Raw genomic sequence first — 17,090 nt, forward strand, 5'->3', positions numbered from 1 at the left:
TTATGGGCAAAATGATATGCTGTCTGGAATTTAAAAAGAATCCTTTGGGGTTGGGGTGTGGGTACAGATGAAGTAAGATTGGCTGTGAGTTCATAACTGCTCTTGTGGGAGGATGGGTACGGGGCTCCTTACATTGTTCTCTCTACTTCTGTTTATGTTGGCAAATTTTCACAATCCAAGAAGAGACGAAGCCGTGTCACCTCCTCCCAGGAGCCCTGTCACTTTCCTCAGAGGGTGAGCTCCCTCCTCTGGGCTTGTCAAGCCACCTGTCACGCAGCACTGCGGTCCAGTGGCTTGCTTCTTCCTCTTGAGGGCAGAGTGGTGGCCTTGCGTCCCTCTATCTCCCCAGGTCAGGGTTTCTGGCATGAATGAGCAGATGACTCTTGGTCTGGGTTCATTTGTGGTCAAGCAGCTCAATCTCCAACAAGCACTTAAGTTCCTTTGATGGCAAAGGCCGGACATTTTCTATGGTCTGTTTGTTCTCCTGGGGTGGGGCAGCGTGAAAACTCCGAAGTGGTTATTTGCCGGTCAGTGACCTCAGCTGAGTGAGTTTCAAGGGAATCCAGGTGCTGACTGGACCGACTGACAGGCTCTGAGGAACTGGCAGGACTGGTGCTGCTTCTCACGTGAGAGTCCAAAGGCCTGGCAAGTGCAACTCCTGGGGCAAACCCCGCTCACACCATAAAAGCCTGAGGAGCCAGATGCCCCCAGTGTCTGGGAATAGCCGGTGACTGGACGGGAAGTGCTGCTCTGACACGCGGCCACCAGCGCCTAGCTGGGAAGTCTGTGGCTCCAACAAAAGCTCGGGGAGAACCCAACGGCTCCATCAGGCGAAACCCCAGGATGAGGCTGCCGGAGGTGCTGATTTTCCTGGCCTCCTGGGGAGTCGCCAGGGCTCCACCAGGTAGGCAGTGAGGACACCTGAGATGGCTCTGTTCTGTACTGTGAACTCAGTGTTGAGGGCGGCTGGAAGCTGCTCCGGGAGAGCTGAAAATGTTGCTAAACATAGCAAGACAGGGCGCTCAGCTGGGGAGGCTGGGTGAGAGAGTTAGTGGGTGGAGGGTGTGCTGTCTGAGCCTGGGATTGTTAAGTGGAGGTGACGGCTGGCCACGGGAGGAACATGCACATTGTTCAGAACTGTGGGTATCTAAGAGCCAGCCAGCTGGCAGAGGTAGAAGGTGATAGGCAGATTCATGAATTCATTCAACAAATATTGGTCGAGTAGCTCTCAAATCCAGTATTTTATTGGAACTCTGTTGAGGCATCATTCCCTTTTTGATCTGTAACACATTTTAGAATTTCTTAACAGAGTTTACTGTTGTTCAGAAATCTGCAGCTGGAGAAGGGAATGGCAACCCACTCCAGTATTCTTGTCTGGAGAATCCCATGAACAGAGGAGCTTGATGGCTGTCGCAAAGAGTTGGACACGACTTTGAGACTAAACCACAACCACAGAAATCTGCAAGGGTTTCTTTTCTGCAAATGCCACCAGCAGATTATATTTTTGTGAACAACATGCACACATGCACTACTTGGAGCCGCATCACTCGTGGTATAAATTTTACCCTGCTAGATTACTCCCATCTCTCTCTTAAAAGGACATTAGATAAGCAAATGATACAAAAGCTTTGTTGTTTTGTTTAAGACAGAGGCAAGCTTTCCTAAGCTTGAATTTATAGTTCTTCAAAACAAAAACAAGACATAAGAGCTAAAATGTCCAGGGCAATAAAAAATTATTTTAAACCAAAAAATGCATCATGCACTATTCTAGGAACCAGGGGTGTGGCAGAAAAGAAACAAAATCCCAGTGCTGGTGAAGCATCCCTTCACCTCAGGAGAAACAGACTAAAAGACACATGAACAAAGAAATACATATTCCAGGAAATAACAGGGGTTATGGAGAATAACAAAGCAGAATAAAGGAGTAGAGAGGATGGGGGAGGGAGATACTTAAGGGTGGCAGAGAAGAACTGTAAAGTGACATTTGACTAGAGACCTAAGGCAGCATGGGAGAGAGCTATGTGGATGTCCAGAAGAACATTCCAGCAGCAGAGGACAGGAAGTTCACAGGCCCTGAGCTGGATGCACAGGCCATGTGTGCGAGCAAAAGCATCAGGCCAGCATGGCTGGAGCCGAGAGGATGGGGGGACGGCGGGGTAGAGGGATATGGATGTTGGGAGATCACGGGGGTGGGGCCAGGGGCTGGTGCCAGCGCATGTGTAAACTTGCAGACAATTTTAAGAATGCCAAGTGAGGGAATTCACGGGCTGTTTGGTGGTTAGAACTCCACGCTTTCACTGCGCGGTTTCAATCCCTGGTCAGGGAACTAGGATCCCACAAGCTGTGAGGTGCAGCCAAAAAAAAAAAAAAAAGTATATAAAAACGTGCAAACAAAGGAAAATAGTCAAGAAGAGCTAACGTTAGTTTTCTGAGTACTTACAATATACTGTGCTTATGCTTTGTGCTTGACATATGTTGTCCTTTTAAAACCCATTTGAAAAATGAAATGAAAACACCTCCTCTGATTTTAATAGTTCATGTAGTGGTGGTTTAGTCGCTAAGTCGTGTCCGACTCTTGCGACCCCATGGACTGTAGCCTGCCAGGCTCCTCTGTCCATGGTATTCTCCAGGCAAGAATACTGGAGTGGGTTGCCACTTCCTTCTCCAGGGGATCTTCCCAACCCAGGAATTGAACCTGGGTCTGCTGCATTGCAGGCAGATTCTTTACCAACTGAGCTATGAGGGGAACCCATAGTCCCTGTAAAATTGGTACTATTACCGTTATATCCATTTTGCGGATGAGGAAAATGAGACTCAGAGGGGACACAAAACCCCCCAAGATCTCAGAGCTGGGAAGTGACAAGACCAAGTTTGCACCCAGCCACCTTACCCACCACACCCTTTGATGGGTCCTCTTGGGATGGTGGGTACTACTTTTTCCCCCTTCTTTTCTTCAAACTTTTCTGGACTGTGAAGTGAAGTGAAGTCGCTCAGTCATGTCTGACTCTTTGTGACCCCATGGATTGTAGCCTACAAGGCTCCTCTGTCCATGGAATTTTCCAGGCAAGAGTACTGGAGTGGGTTGCCATTTCCTTCTCCAGGGGATCTTCCCGACCCAGGGATCAAACCTGGGTCTCCTGCATTGCAGGCAGACGCTTTAAGGTCTGAGCCACCAGGGAAGCTCTGGACTGTATACATCTATAATCTAAAACTGGAGTTAAATTTAAAAAGAATTCCTCAGCACCTGTCAGTTTTTTTTTTCAGAATCTGAGTCTTCCTGAAGTGTAAACCTTTGAGACACCCAGTCAGATAGCCATCACCCTTGCTTTGCATAAAGCCGTGGGATTTCTACCTGTACCATCCTTAGCCAAGAACTTGGGTGGGGTGCCAACTTGCTGGTTTCATCTCCTCCCACACAAACCGGAGGCTACACAGCATTTATCCCTCAGCCTCTAACTGCAGACAAGCCCACAGGTTCTATCTGTGGGAGGCAAACATTTCCCTGAAGAATGATGAGCCTGCCTCTTGGAGCTGCTGCGAGGAGATGACAATCCACAGAGCTATCACAAGTGAAGTGAAGTGAAATGAAAGTCCCTCAGTCGTGTCTGACTCTTTGCAACCCCATGGACTGTATACTCCATGGAATTCTCCAGGCCAGAATACTGGAGTGGGTAGCCTTTCCCTTCTCCAGGGGCTCTTCCCAACCCAGGGATCAAATCCAGGTCTCCCGCATTGCAGGTGGATTCTTTACCAGCTGAGCCACAAGGGAAGCCCAAGAATACTGGAGTGGGTAGCCTATCCTTTCTTCAGCGGGTGTACCAGCTAACACAAGGGGTCGGGTTTTAACAAGTTAACCCTTTGTGTTTTGGAGGGCAGTGGTTTACAGAGGAGTTATAATTGAAGTGTTTGGGATCATTGCTTAGCATCAAAACTGATAGCTTATTATTTTTATTGTTATTTAGTCGCTCAGTCATGTCCAACTCTTTATGACCCCCATGGACTGGGGCCTGCCAGGCTCCTCTGTCCATGGGATTCTCCAGGTGAGAATACTGGAGTGGGTTGCCATTTCCTTCTCCAATAGCTTATATGCAAATCTAAAAAAAAAAAAAAAAGTCCAAATGAACTTATTTACAAAACAAGAACAAACTCACAGACTTAGAGAATGGATTTATGGTTACCAGGGGAAAGGGTGGGGGGATAAATTGGGAGGTTGGGATTGACATGTACACACTGCTGTTTTTAAAACAGATAACCAGGGAACTTCCTTGGCAGCCCAGTGGTTAAGACTCTGTGCTTCCAATGCAGGGGTCATGAATTCGATCCGTGGTCAGAGAACGAAGGTCTTGCATGGTGTAGTCAAAATATATATATATATTTTTTATTTCTTATTTTTATTTTATTATATATATAATAAATATATAATGTAATATAATATATAATAAAATAAAAATAAGAAATAAAATAGATAACCAGCAAGGACCTACTGTAAAACCAAAGCAGAAAAAAAAAAATCCCCACAAAGGACTGAAATTGGGACCAATATTGCTTTATGGTAGGTTGCACGCATAACAGGCAAGTCATGGAATCACAGGCAGTTAAACCTGGAACGGCCCTCAGATAACCTTTGTGTAATACACAAATCTTACACTTCAGAAAAAAGAGGCTCCAGAAGAGAAGAAAACCTGAGGCCCAAGGAGCAGAGCAGTCCAGGGATTAGGCACGCAGCCTGGTTTGTCCACTGCATGGCCATCCACCCCTTTTCTACTAGTATCGTTATCCCCATTTTACAGAAATGAGGACACAGAGGCTCAGCTGAGGAAATCTCTTGTTTAAGTTGCCATTGCCTGTGTAGCCAGGATTCAAAACAAGATTTCTCTGATTTCAAATTTCATGCATGTCCTTTCAAAAACAATCCACTGCCTTAAGCCAGAAAACCTAGGTACCGCCTTTTAATATCTATGTGACCTTGAGTCTCTATTTCACTACCTGTAAAATAAGGATAATACTATAGGAGGAGAGATTAAATAAGGTGAGATCATGCACTTACACTGCAATGTGCTATAAAAGTTTGAGACCTTTTTTTAAAAAAATATCTAAGGTCACATGGCTAGCTAGTGGCAAAGTGCACTGTGATCATTTCTTTTCAAGTACAGTATGAATCATAGGTCTGCCACTAACTAGCTCAGTTTCCTCATCTGTAAAATGGGTATGATAATAGAACGTATTTCATAATTTTGCTGTGAGGCTACATAAGCAGAGGGCTTGGCACAGCATCTGACCTTCAGTAGGTGCTAAATAAATGGCAGATGTTTTCCTGCCTTCCTCTTCTTGTCTCTGACCATAAACAAACTCATCTTTCAGACATTTTAAGACTATCTTAGACTCTAGGAATGATTTTTTTCATCTCCTCCACCCCATCATGAATCAGTAAAAGGATCTCACATTATATATAATTTTTAATGACTTCTAAAAATAATTTTTTAAAATATATTAAATATATTAATATTGTTTATTTATTTGGCTACCCAATGTCTTAGTTGCAGCACAAGGGATCTGCGATCTTTGTCATAGCATGCAGGATCTTTAGTTGTGGCAGGTGAACTCTTGGCTTGGCACGTGGGGTCTCATTCCTTGACCAAGGATTGAACCTTGACCGCCTGCATTGGGAGCTCAGAGTCTTAGGAAATTTTTAATGACATTTTAAAATATTGCATTTGAAATAGATTGTTGGTTTTGATGGCACAGATTTTTTCCCCTGAATTTTGGAACCAATGCTTCCCACAACAACCACCCCACCCCCCCCAACCCCCGCCAGTTCTCACACGTTTCCCTGGGCCTTACCGAGGGATTAGGCTCTGGGTTCTGTATCTGTTGTCCCCAGTGTACAAAGTTAGCCTGGTGACACGTTGGTGAAGAAGGAGGGCCAAGAGACTGTTTTGCCTGCTCAGGCACAGGGAGCAGAGTTGAACTCTCAGAATTAAAGCTAGAGGGTATGCTGTGCCCACCAGCCTTCTCCTCAAGTAGAACCAGCCAGGAGAGCACAGGATTTGTCTTCTCATTGTTCCTGGCCCCGGACCTTTACCTGCAGAGGACAGCAGCTGAGGGGATGCTGGAGCAGGCAGGAGAAGGACACAGCCACCCCTCTGATCCCGTCTCCCTTCTGTGGTGAAAGCAGAACTGCAGGATCCCCAGTGGTCAAGTTCGGAGTAATTGCTGCTTTGCATTGCTGAGGGCTTATGCATTCTCCCATATTCTCTCGTTTTAAACCTTACAATAACTGTAAAAGGTAGGGGGCGCTGTTGCCCCCATTTTACAGATGAAGAAATTGGCACAGTGTTCACCCAGTTTGTGAGCACTGGAGCTGGAATTCCAACCAGGTCTGTGCCCTCAATCACTCATTGTACTTGAGGCCAAATTTATTTATAATCTCAATGATTAATGAATAATAGTGATAGCTAAGATTGGTGCCTTTTCTTAAAACTCAAGGATTTTGAGAATACTTTCTTACTGTAAAAGATTCAAGCAGTATGGATATAGAAAGTTTCTTAATTTTCATGCGATTTCCCCAGGTGGGGTGTCTGAATGGTAGGTAATGTTTGAAAATCTCTGGTCCAAAGGATAAAGTGTCAAAGTGCCCACCTCCCCACACCCTACCAGTCTCACTTCGGTTCATGGGGGTAATTGCCAGGGACAGTGGTGTGTGGAGAGTCTTCTGGACAAACCACCACCCCCCCCCCTTTTTTTTTCTGGTGGAACACAGTGATTTATTTGAAAATATTATACATTTTTTTCAAATACAGTAATAGAGGGGATTCAAGCAAGTCATATGGAGAGAGATGTTGAGGGGAGAGTGTAGGAGGAGAAGGAGGAAAAACATTATGGGAAGCCCACCAGAAAATATCAGGAAACCATATTGTGTGTCGTCAGAATTGAAGGTGGATAGGGGCTTTCCCCAGGGGGCGCTAGTGGTAAAGAACCCACCTGCCTATGCAGGGGACATAAGAGACGGGTTGGATACCTGGGTTGGGAAGATGTGCTGGAGGAGGAAATGGCAACCCACTCCAGTATTCTTGCCTGGAGAATCCCATGGTCAGAGGAACCTGGCAGGCTACAGTTCATAGAGGTGCAAAGAGTCAGACACGTTCTGAAGCAACTTAGCAGTATGCAGGGACTTCCCCAGTTGTCCAGTGGTTAAAACTCTGCCTTCTAATGCAGAAGGCGTGGGTTCAATCCCTAGTCAGGGAACTAAGGTTTCACATGCTATGGAATGTGGCCGAAAATTAAAAAAAAAACAAAACTGAAAGTAGATAAACAGGGCCTCTCCTTGGTGAATGGAGCACTTGGAGAAGTCCCCAACTGCCTCTGAAGGTGTCTAGGCCTTGACTGACTCCACCTTTCTTTCTCACCACGCTATTCTTTTTTTGAGAGCTGACCAATAATAATGTCAAGAAGCAATTTACTTTCTTCTTTTTAAAAAAATACTTAGTTTTTATCTATTTTGGCTGTTCTGGGTCTTTGTTGGCACACATGGGCTCAGTAGTTGCGGCACGTGGGCTTAATTATGGTATGTGGGATCTTAGTTCCCCGGCCAGGGATTGAACTCGGGCCCCCTCCGCATGGAGTCTCATCCACTGGACCACCAGGGGAGTCCCAAGGAGCACTTTTCTACCAGGGCCATAATCTGTTATTCAGGAGAGATGGCCCTTCCAGGCAAAGCCATACACTAGTCTTCCGATGACTGGCTTTGCTGCCTAAAGCATGAAGGGTGCTGAACATCCAATAGCTCACTGTCCTCACTTGGAGCTTATCCTCAAAGAGCTTGACTTCTAACCCATTTTAATTTGAGGCAAAAACATTAGGAGAGTTGATCCTAATATGCTAGCAACTGTGAACCCCAACTTTATGAAATGAAATATCATTTCTCAGCTACTTTGCCATGTTACTTAACTGTTGCCTTTGCCCATTTGCGGGAAACTCAACTGAAACCATCCCTGACCACCCCCTGCAATAGCTCAGTGTCCTCTCAGACAATGATGGGATGCTTTTGCTGCACTTGGACCAAGCCTAGGTACAAAATAATCCCAGAAATGCCCTTTTTACCCTGTATTGGAAACACCATGTAACAATGGGAAGCCATGAGTGTGGTGTCAAGTGCCAATTTCTCCAGCTGCTGAGACCACAAATCTGAAGTCCTGTGTTTTTTCATCATTAGATCACTAGTGACTACAGGGATGGCTCTGAGACTGATTTTTTTTTTTTAATTATTAAAAAGTAAAGAGACTTCCCTGGTAGTCCAGTGGTTAAGAATCCGCCTTGCTATGCAGAGAACATGGGTTTGATCCCTGGTCGGGGAACTAGGATCCCACATACCTCAGAGCAACTAAACCCATGTGCCACAACTAAGACCTGATGCGGTCAAATAAATATTTTAAAAAAGATCTCCTGGAAAAAAAAATACGTAGAGAAGGAAGTTTTTATTTTAGTAGGATTTTGTCTAACAATGGGGTCTGAATGACAATGGCACAGGTGCACCTGTATCTGGCTGGTGTCAGTGGGTTTCTATATTTCATGAGCAAGACTCGGAGAGAGCTTGAGGGACCAGGCCAGGAGGTTAACTGAAGATGTTAATTGACAGCTTCCAAGGTTGCTTCCTATAGCTATATCCTGAGCACCACACACTGCCTCTTCTAAAATTAGTCTCTTAAACAGCTATTTAATTCCTCTGCTTCCCAGGGCAACCAACCAAGACCACAGTGAGAGTAACAAGAAAATACCTCTGAGAGTAAAGCTCTTACAGTCACATAAATTAAAATGTTAATTCACCGTTGTATTTATTTGTCAGACAACTGTAAGTCACTGCAGGGGACAAGCGAAGCATCGTTATCTCTGTCCCCTAGGAACTTATAATCTAACTGGGAGGAAAAGCACACACCAAGTGTAATTTAAATATCTTCACTGATTTTAAAAAAAAAGGAAAAATAGAAAAAAGTATAAAAAAGAAAATCATTAACTTTTTCATCGAGTTCCTTATAAATATTTCTCTTCATTTTTATGTGCTTTTAAAAATAAAATGACTGCCACACTACATATATAGTTTTGTATTCTGCTACTTTGACTTAATTTTACTTAGCAGGAGAAGCAGAAAAGGAAGTCTTTATCCCCGCTTCCAACGTTACAGCATATATGATAGATAAAGGGTTAATATTATATAGACACAGGCTCTTACAAACGAAGAAAAATAATGGAACACCTCAATAGAAATAAAGAATCCACCGGCAATGCAGGAGACCCTGGGTTCAATCCCTGGGTTGGGAAGATCCCCTGGAGAAGGGAAAGGCTACTCACTCCAGTATTCTGGCCTGGAGAATTCCATGGATAGCCCAATAAGTTCACAAAGAGTCAAACGTGACTGGATGACATTCACTTTCTTTCTTTCAATAGAAATGGGCAAAGAACACACAAGTAGAGAAGTCACCAAAAAAGAAATACAAGTGGCCAATAAACAACAACAAAATACAAGTGGCCAATTTTAAATAAATATTTAAACTATTCAAATTCACTAGAAATTCAAGAAATGCAAAATAACTAATGAGGTCTCATTTTTCACCAACCAAATTGGCAAACATTTTATATAATATCCACTTCTTCAGTGGGATATCTAGTACATGCATAAAAGCCTTGAGATATTCACATATTTCTCTACTGGAGTTTTTATCCTTAAGGAAAAAAGCATTATAACCTACAGGCTAGGACAGGGAACTCCCTTCAGCCCTCCGCAATGACCCACATGGGATAAGAATCAAACAAAGTAGACACATGTACATGCACAACTGATTCACTTCGTTGTCTAGCAGAAACAAACACAACACTGTAAATCAACTTATACTCCAAAAAATGTTTTTAAAAAGTAAAGAAGTAAAAAAGCATTGTAATTTACAATAGGTAAAAAAAACCAAAACTGAAAGCAATATAAATATTATGTAGCATTGATTCAGTTGAATTCAGTCACTCAGTCGTGTCCGACTCTATGCAATCCCAAGGACTGCAGCACGCCAGGCTTCCCTGTACATCACCAACACCTGGAGCTTGCTCAAACTCATGTCCATCGAGTCGGTAAGGCCATCCAACGATCTCATCCTCTGTCATCCCCTTCTCCTCCTGCCTTCAATCTTGCCCAGCATCAGGACCTTTTCCAATGAGTCAGTTCTTCGAATTAGGTGGCCAAAGTACTGGAGTTTCGGCTTCAGCATCAGTCCATCAGTAGCATTGATTAAATTACTGTATATTCATCAGTGGACTTCCCTGATAGCTCAGTTGGGAAAGAATCCACCTGCAATGCAGGAGACTCCAGTTAGATTCCTGGTTTGGGAAGATCTGCTGGAGAAGGATAGGCTACCCAATCCAATATTCTTGAGATTCCCTTGTGGTTCAGCTGGTAAAGAATCCTCCTGCAATGTGGGAGACCTGGGTTTGATTGCTGGGTTGGGAAGAACCCCTGGAGAAGGGAAAAGCTATCCACTGCAGTATTCTGGCCTGGAGAATTCCATGGACTGTATAGTCCATGGGGTTAAAAAGAGTGAACACCACTGACTTTCATATGAATAAAATATGTACAGAAATTAAACATCATATTTTCCTTTTTAAAAATTTTTATTGAAGTATGATCGATCTACAATGTTGTGCCAATCACAGGTGTGAATCTGGGAAAAAGTGAAACTGCTATGCAAACACATAAATCCACTCCTTTTGAGATTTCCCTACCACACAGGCCATCACAGAGCGCTGAGTAGAGTTCCTTGTGCTACACAGTAGGTCCTTATTAGTATCTATTTTATATACGGTAGTGTGTGTGTCAATTCCCAGTCTTCCAGTTTATCCCTCCCCCCTCATTACCTCCCCCCAACCGTTAAGTTTATTTTCTACCTCTGTAAATCTATTTCTGTTTTGTAGATAAATTCATTTGTACCCCCCCTTTTTTTTTAGATTCCACATATAAGTGATATCATATGATATCTGTCTTTCTCTATCTGACTTCACTCAGTATGAGAATCTCTGTGTGTTAGTCCCTCAGTTGTGTTCCACTCTTAGCAGCCCCAAGTGGCTTAGCCCACCAGGCTCCTCCGTCCATAGGATTTTTCGGGCAAGAATACTGGAGTGGGTTGCCATTTCCTTCTCCAATGAGAATCTCTAGGCCCATCCATGTTGCTGCAAGTGGCATTGTTTTGTTCTTTTTAATGGCTGAGTAATATTCCATTGTATATATATACCACATCTTCTTTATCCAGTCCTCTGTCGGTGGACATTTAGGTTGCTTCTATGTCCTGGCCATAGTGAATAGTGCTGCAATAAATATGGGAGTGCATGCATCTTTTCAAATTATCTTCTTTTCTGGGTATATGCCCAGGAGTGGGACTGCTGGATCATATAATAGTTCTATTTTCAGTTTTTTAAGGAACTTCCATACTCTACTGCATAGTGGCTGTACCAGTTTGCATTCCCACCAACAATGTATGAGCGTTTCATTTTTTCCACATCGCCTCCAGCATTTATTGTTTGTAGACTTTTTAATGATGGCCCTTCTGACTGGTGTGACCAGTTTTTATTTGCATTTCTCTAGTAATTAGTGATGTTGAGCATCTTTTCATGTGCTTTGGACAGGCCCTTTCTTGTTCACTGTCTTATTTGATGGTTACAGAGAAGTAGGCTGGATGTCAAACACCCTCAGTCCAACTGGCCTGCTCAGGGTCCTCGGCCTGGATTGTTGTTTAGTCACTCAGTCATCTCCAACTCTTTGCAACCCCATGGGCTGCAGCACACTAGGTCTGCCTGTCTTTCACCACGTCTCGGAGCTTGCTCAAACTCATGTCCATTGAGTCAGTGATGCCATCCAACCATCTCATCCTTTGCCATCCCCTTCTCCTCCTGCCTCCTGTCTTTCCCAGAATCAGGGTCTTTCTAATGAGCCAGCTCTTTGCATCAGGTGGCCAAAGTATGGGAGCTTCAGCTTCAACATCAGTCTTTCTAATGAATATTCAGGATTGATTTCCTTTAGGATTAACTGGTTTGATCTACTTGCAGTCCAAGGGGCCCCAGATGAGAAACCCAGTAACCTGCCTCCCTCTTCAGGGTCCTTGTGCCCACCTTCTTTTCCATGACATGATAATTAGACCTCAATTCCTTATAGTCTGTGACTAATTCCATAGAAGCCTGTGGCTCCTGTCTCTTATGGGTAGCATAGATATATTATGAAAGCATTCTGGGATCAAGCACTCTGACACTGTAGACAGGTTAGATGTCCAACAAGCAAGTCAACAAAATAATTTCATGTGTGAGAGTGCTCTGAAAAAATAGAATGGGGGAGTCATTTGGAGTCACCCAGCTGGAGACCAGATGGGTGGGAAGAAGTGGAACTTGAGCAAAGGCAGTCAGAGAAGTCTTATCTGAGGAGATGATTCTCCAGCTGAGACCTGAATGAAGAAGAGAAGGCAGCGTGCAATGACCCGAGAGGACTGGGGAAAGCGGCAGAGGAGTCAGGAAAGAGGGCCCGTGAAGAGAGAGAGTGGGCTGGGTTGGCCAAGGAGAAGAGGAGGGGTCTATGGTTGGCCTCCACAGTGAGGAGACTGGAGCCTAAGGTGGAGCCCGTGTCTGAATCTCTGGCCCTCTCTGCCATTCTTTCCACCCTCCTGACCTCTCCCAAAGTCAAGCCTTTGAGGCCGTGGGCATAAAGGCAAGCATCTACACACACACACACGCACGCATGCACATGCACACGCACATTCACGTATGCACACAGAGGTCACAGGAAGCACAAAGGAGCCTGGAAGGAGTTCCAGTTCTACACTGACTAGTCCGGAACTTGCTGGAAGAGCCCAACCAACAGCTGACTCTTGAGCCACAGACAAGGAGTTTCTGAAGTGAAGAAACACTCGTTGAGAACTTTGAGGGCTGACATCAAAGGGGAAGAACTGCTCCGTGTTTGTGGTTAGCTGAGAAAGTGCCCGCTTGAGGCAAAGGGATGACCTCTGTGTGGTCTGCAGAGGAAGCAAGGGGCCCGCGTGCCAGAAAGAAGGGAAAAGCTTCTCAAGCTTCCATAGCCAGCCTGGCCGGCCTGACTGAAAGCAGGTGTGACCCACTTACCACCGCCGGCAGGAAAGCCCCCCAACTCTGCCCATTTTTCTTGATGAAATGAGGTGGTTGCTTTCTTTTCTCTGCCTTAGGATGTTGCCCCTATAGGAGTAATTTCAAATATGTTACTGATCACAATTCATGTGAAAAATTTTAATTCCCCCCGTTATAAACAAAGACTGTCAGTTAGAGTAAAATCTTAAAATGCAGGCATAGATGATCTACAAAAAGAGTTAAAATAAAAGACATTGGTTTTACCCCTTTAGCAATCACATTTTCCTGGGAGTGATTAGGGAGCCAGAGGACTTCCCCTGATCCCCAGCATTTACCTTGTGATCTCAAGCATGTTGACCTCTGAACCTTCGTTTGCTTACCACCAAAATGGAAAGGGGATAATGATCAATCCCTTCAGGGCTGTGAGGAGGATGATTATATAATGACTGTGGGAGGGACCACGGTTTGTTTAATCAGTCGTGTGCACTTTGGTATGAACAAGTTTCTGATTCTTTCCGGAAACCAGGTTTAGATCAGGAGAGGTGGGCCAAAGCTCAGAAGCATCCGGGAGTGAGATCAGGGTCCAGACTTTGGCCTTAGAGTCACTGGGGGAGGGGGGAGGGAGGGTGGAAAGAGTCGAGGACTGGCTAGCCAACCCCGAAAGCAATAGAAGGCAGACTCCCAGGCCCGGGCCCATTTTACCGGGATGGGTGGGTGTTGACTATTGGCGCTGAGTGACACAAGAAGTGGAGGAGGAAGTAAGAGCAATGGTGGAAAGTGAGGAAATTCTGGAAACAGGAATTAGGGGAGAGGCCAAACCTGTTCAACCTCTCCTTCAATAGGCATCATTGAAACCACTTACACCAAGCCCTGTGCTAGGTGCAGATGAGAAAGCCACTCCAAAGCCCATTTCTTTAGATTCCCTTCTTTGTGTTACACCTAGAGATTTTTGGCATTTCACCTCACATCCAGAGTCACTAACAAGTAGGCCCACAATGAGAAATTCAAGCCAGTCTGAAACGACATTCCACCTTTTCTGGTCTAGTACTCATAAACACCATTTCCACACATTTTTGTTGTTCAGTCGCTGAGTCGTGTCCGACTCTTTGTGACCCCATGGACTGCAGCACGCCAGGCTTCCCTGTCTATCACTATCTCTGGGAGCCTGCTCAAACTCATGTCCATTGAGTTGGTGATGCCATCCAACCATCTCATCCTCTGTTGTTCCCTTCTCCTCCTGCCTTCAATCTTTCCCAGCATCAGGGTCTTTTCTAATAAGTCAGCTCTTTGTATCAGGTGGCCATAGTATTGAAGCTTCAGCTTCGGCATTAGTCCTTCCCATGAATATTCAGGGTTGATTTCCTTTAGGATTGACTGGTTTAATATCCTTGCAGTCCAAGAGTCTTCTCCAACACCACAGTTCAAACACATCAATTCTTCGGTGCTCAGCCTTCTTTCTTTTTTTATTTCCACACATATTCCCCAGCTTTTTGCTGGTATTAATTAGCAAGATCTTATGATACCTTTGGTATGTAAGCCTTCTCCCAGATTTTTGTATATATTTCCCTAGAGCATAACATTTAGCTCTAGTTATTGGCTCAGAGAGGTGAAGCATCTCACCCAGAGTCACACAGCTAGTATGTGGTTCCAGAGCCTGGGTGCTTAACTCATCTTTGCTTTAAAACAAGCACTCTGCATATAACTCCTAAAGGATTCCTGAAGGTCACAGAGTCCAATCCCTGCTGCTGCTGCTGGGAACACTGAAGTGGGGAGATAGAAAGTGTCTTGTCAAAGGTCAGAGGTCAGGGACAGAACCAAGCCTATTTTCTGCTCTGCTCAGCGCCTCCCTGGGCAAAGCCTGGCCCTGGATCGGAGAAAACTTCCTTTCACCTGCGTAAACTCCCCTCTCCTACCCCAGGGTTCCCCGATCCCTCCCCAGCCAGGCTCAGGGAGGAGCCCATGTTAGCGGGGTCTCCTTGCCCCTGCAGGGAAGTTCTGGCACATCTCTGACCTGCACCTGGACCCCAGCTACAAGGTGTCTGAAGACCCTCTCCAGGTGTGCCCGTCTGCGGGCTCCCAGCCGGTACCCAACGCAGGCCCCTGGGGCGACTACCTCTGCGATTCTCCCTGGATCCTCATCAACTCCTCCATCTACGCCATGAAGGAGATCGAGCCAGAGCCAGACTTCATCCTCTGGACCGGGTGAGAGCCCTCACCGCAGCTACCCTTCCCTGGCCACTGCGAGTGCCCCCTGCCCCCTGGCACCTGCCCCAACCATCTCCCTTAGTCCTCACACCAGCCCTGTTGCAGAGAGGATGAACCTGAAACTCAAAGCTTGTCCGTGGGAGCCTGGGCCTGGCTGATTTCAGGGTCTGTGCCCTTGACCTCGTGTCTCCCACCTCAGCAGAACTTGGCACACACTGAGGCTGGGGACACGGTCATGGCATGTTTGGGCATGTGGGGAACCCCTGGATTTCAAGTCGGGGGATGAACTCTGGTGCCACTCCCACCAGAGTTTAGGGGCTGCAAGCCCCAGAGATCCAAATGCAGGGAGAAGAGACAGTTAGAAGGGGTGAATGTGGGCCAGCACTGGGACCTAGTGTCCTGGCCAGCTGTTGGCCACCCCTGGCTGCCTGGCCTTGGGGGTCCTCCCTGGTCAGAGCTGGGCCTGCATATAGAGAGAGCTTGACGGGCAATTTCAGTTCAGCCATAGCGATGCCATTTCTGCTACTCCTCCAAGGATACTGCTGTAAGTCCTCCAACTTCCCTCAGCACTCGTGGTCCCCCCTTCACTCACTCGATCCTTCTCTCCCTCTCTTGGTAGATCAGCCTGCCCTGTGCTTACCCATGGGCAGACATGGGGGAACAGAGATAATAGGGACCCCGACCCTCCTTCAGGGAGCTCAAGGTCTCCTGGGTGATACAGACGAGGTCACTGACCATGATATCCCAGCGAGGGGAGAGGGGCACTGAGCGGGTGGGGGAGTTTCACAGGGCCCCTGACTTCCTCTGGTGAAATTGGGAGGACTTCCTGTAGGAAGTGGTGAGCCAGAGAGCGGGTGAGGAGGGTTGGCTGGAGCTCTGGCTTCCTGCGCCCTCTTCTAGCCTCTATAGACACTTCCATAAGGTGGAGCAAACCCACGACGGCCCTAGCTGTCTCTCACTGTGACATGGGAGTGACCGGAATGACCCTCACATGAACAGAAATGGGTGGAGTAAGGCTGGACCCTTAAGAAATGTGACTGTATCTCAGAGAAGCCTGGGCAGCCCTGGTTTCCCGGGGCTCAGGAATCAATCCAAGGAGAAAGTGAATTTTAGGCCATGACTCTGGCCCCTGCTCCCTGAGAAGGGGCCCTTGGAGAAATGAGTAACATTCTAAAAGGCATGATCCCTCTGAGAAATTCACCATCCTTTAACAGAAAAGCATGATTTTTCTGGGAAATCTCTGGGACTTGCAGAGGTTATGACATTGGATGAGAGGACCTCTAGGGCCCCTTTTTAATTCTTCAGTTACTAAGAAATTTGGCCTCTCCTGGGAGAATCGCAATCCCTTGGGGAATAACCTGCAGCAATTGGATATGTTTTCTGTCACACAGAATTAAATCCTCCAGACTAGGGGAAAATGGAATTTTGTTCCGATGTCTTTGGATTCCTGGCCTGTCCTCAGGGAGGACAGGGCTCCAAGGCCCCTCTTGCTGTCCTAATGAGGGTATCAGAGACACTGTAGGATGTAATGGATATGAGCATAGACGCTGGAGCCGGGCTGACTGGTTCAAACCCTGGCTCCACCACTGTCTGGCTGTATACTCTTAGGCAGGATTCTTCACTTTTCGGTGCCTTGGTTTCTTTATCTGTCAAATGGGGTAACAACAGAAGCTCCACTGTAGGGTTATTATGAAGAATAAATGAGTGGATATGGGTCCAACACACGGCAAGTACCCGGCAGAAAGTGAGCCAGTGTGGACTGCCAG

The 17,090-nt window shown here is 46.0% G+C and overlaps 1 protein-coding gene and 1 long non-coding RNA gene across 4 annotated transcripts in view; one reads left to right on the forward strand and one right to left on the reverse strand.

Annotated features, from left to right (window-relative positions):
- The first annotated feature begins 567 nt into the window (after window positions 1-567).
- SMPDL3B (sphingomyelin phosphodiesterase acid like 3B) overlaps window positions 568-17,090 on the forward strand; it is a 28,994-nt gene continuing 12,471 nt past the window's right edge. The window contains exons 1-2 of one of the 3 annotated variants that reach the window (XM_043444708.1): window positions 571-904; window positions 15,108-15,321. In XM_043444708.1, the coding sequence (XP_043300643.1) occupies window positions 844-904; window positions 15,108-15,321 (275 nt within the window). In that variant the 5' untranslated portion in view covers window positions 571-843. Of the gene's footprint in view, window positions 905-15,107; window positions 15,322-17,090 lie in introns of all 3 variants that reach the window. The other 2 variants (XM_043444709.1, XM_043444710.1) reach the window with 2 other exon arrangements.
- LOC122426083 lies at window positions 10,134-13,535 on the reverse strand. Its single transcript, XR_006265116.1, has 3 exons — window positions 13,455-13,535; window positions 13,138-13,227; window positions 10,134-10,330 (listed from the first exon to the last, which is right to left on the reverse strand). It is a non-coding gene; the product is annotated as an uncharacterized LOC122426083 (long non-coding RNA).

The sequence above is a fragment of the Cervus canadensis genome, chromosome 24, assembly GCF_019320065.1.
Source record: "Cervus canadensis isolate Bull #8, Minnesota chromosome 24, ASM1932006v1, whole genome shotgun sequence".
Lineage (NCBI taxonomy): Eukaryota > Metazoa > Chordata > Mammalia > Artiodactyla > Cervidae > Cervus > Cervus canadensis.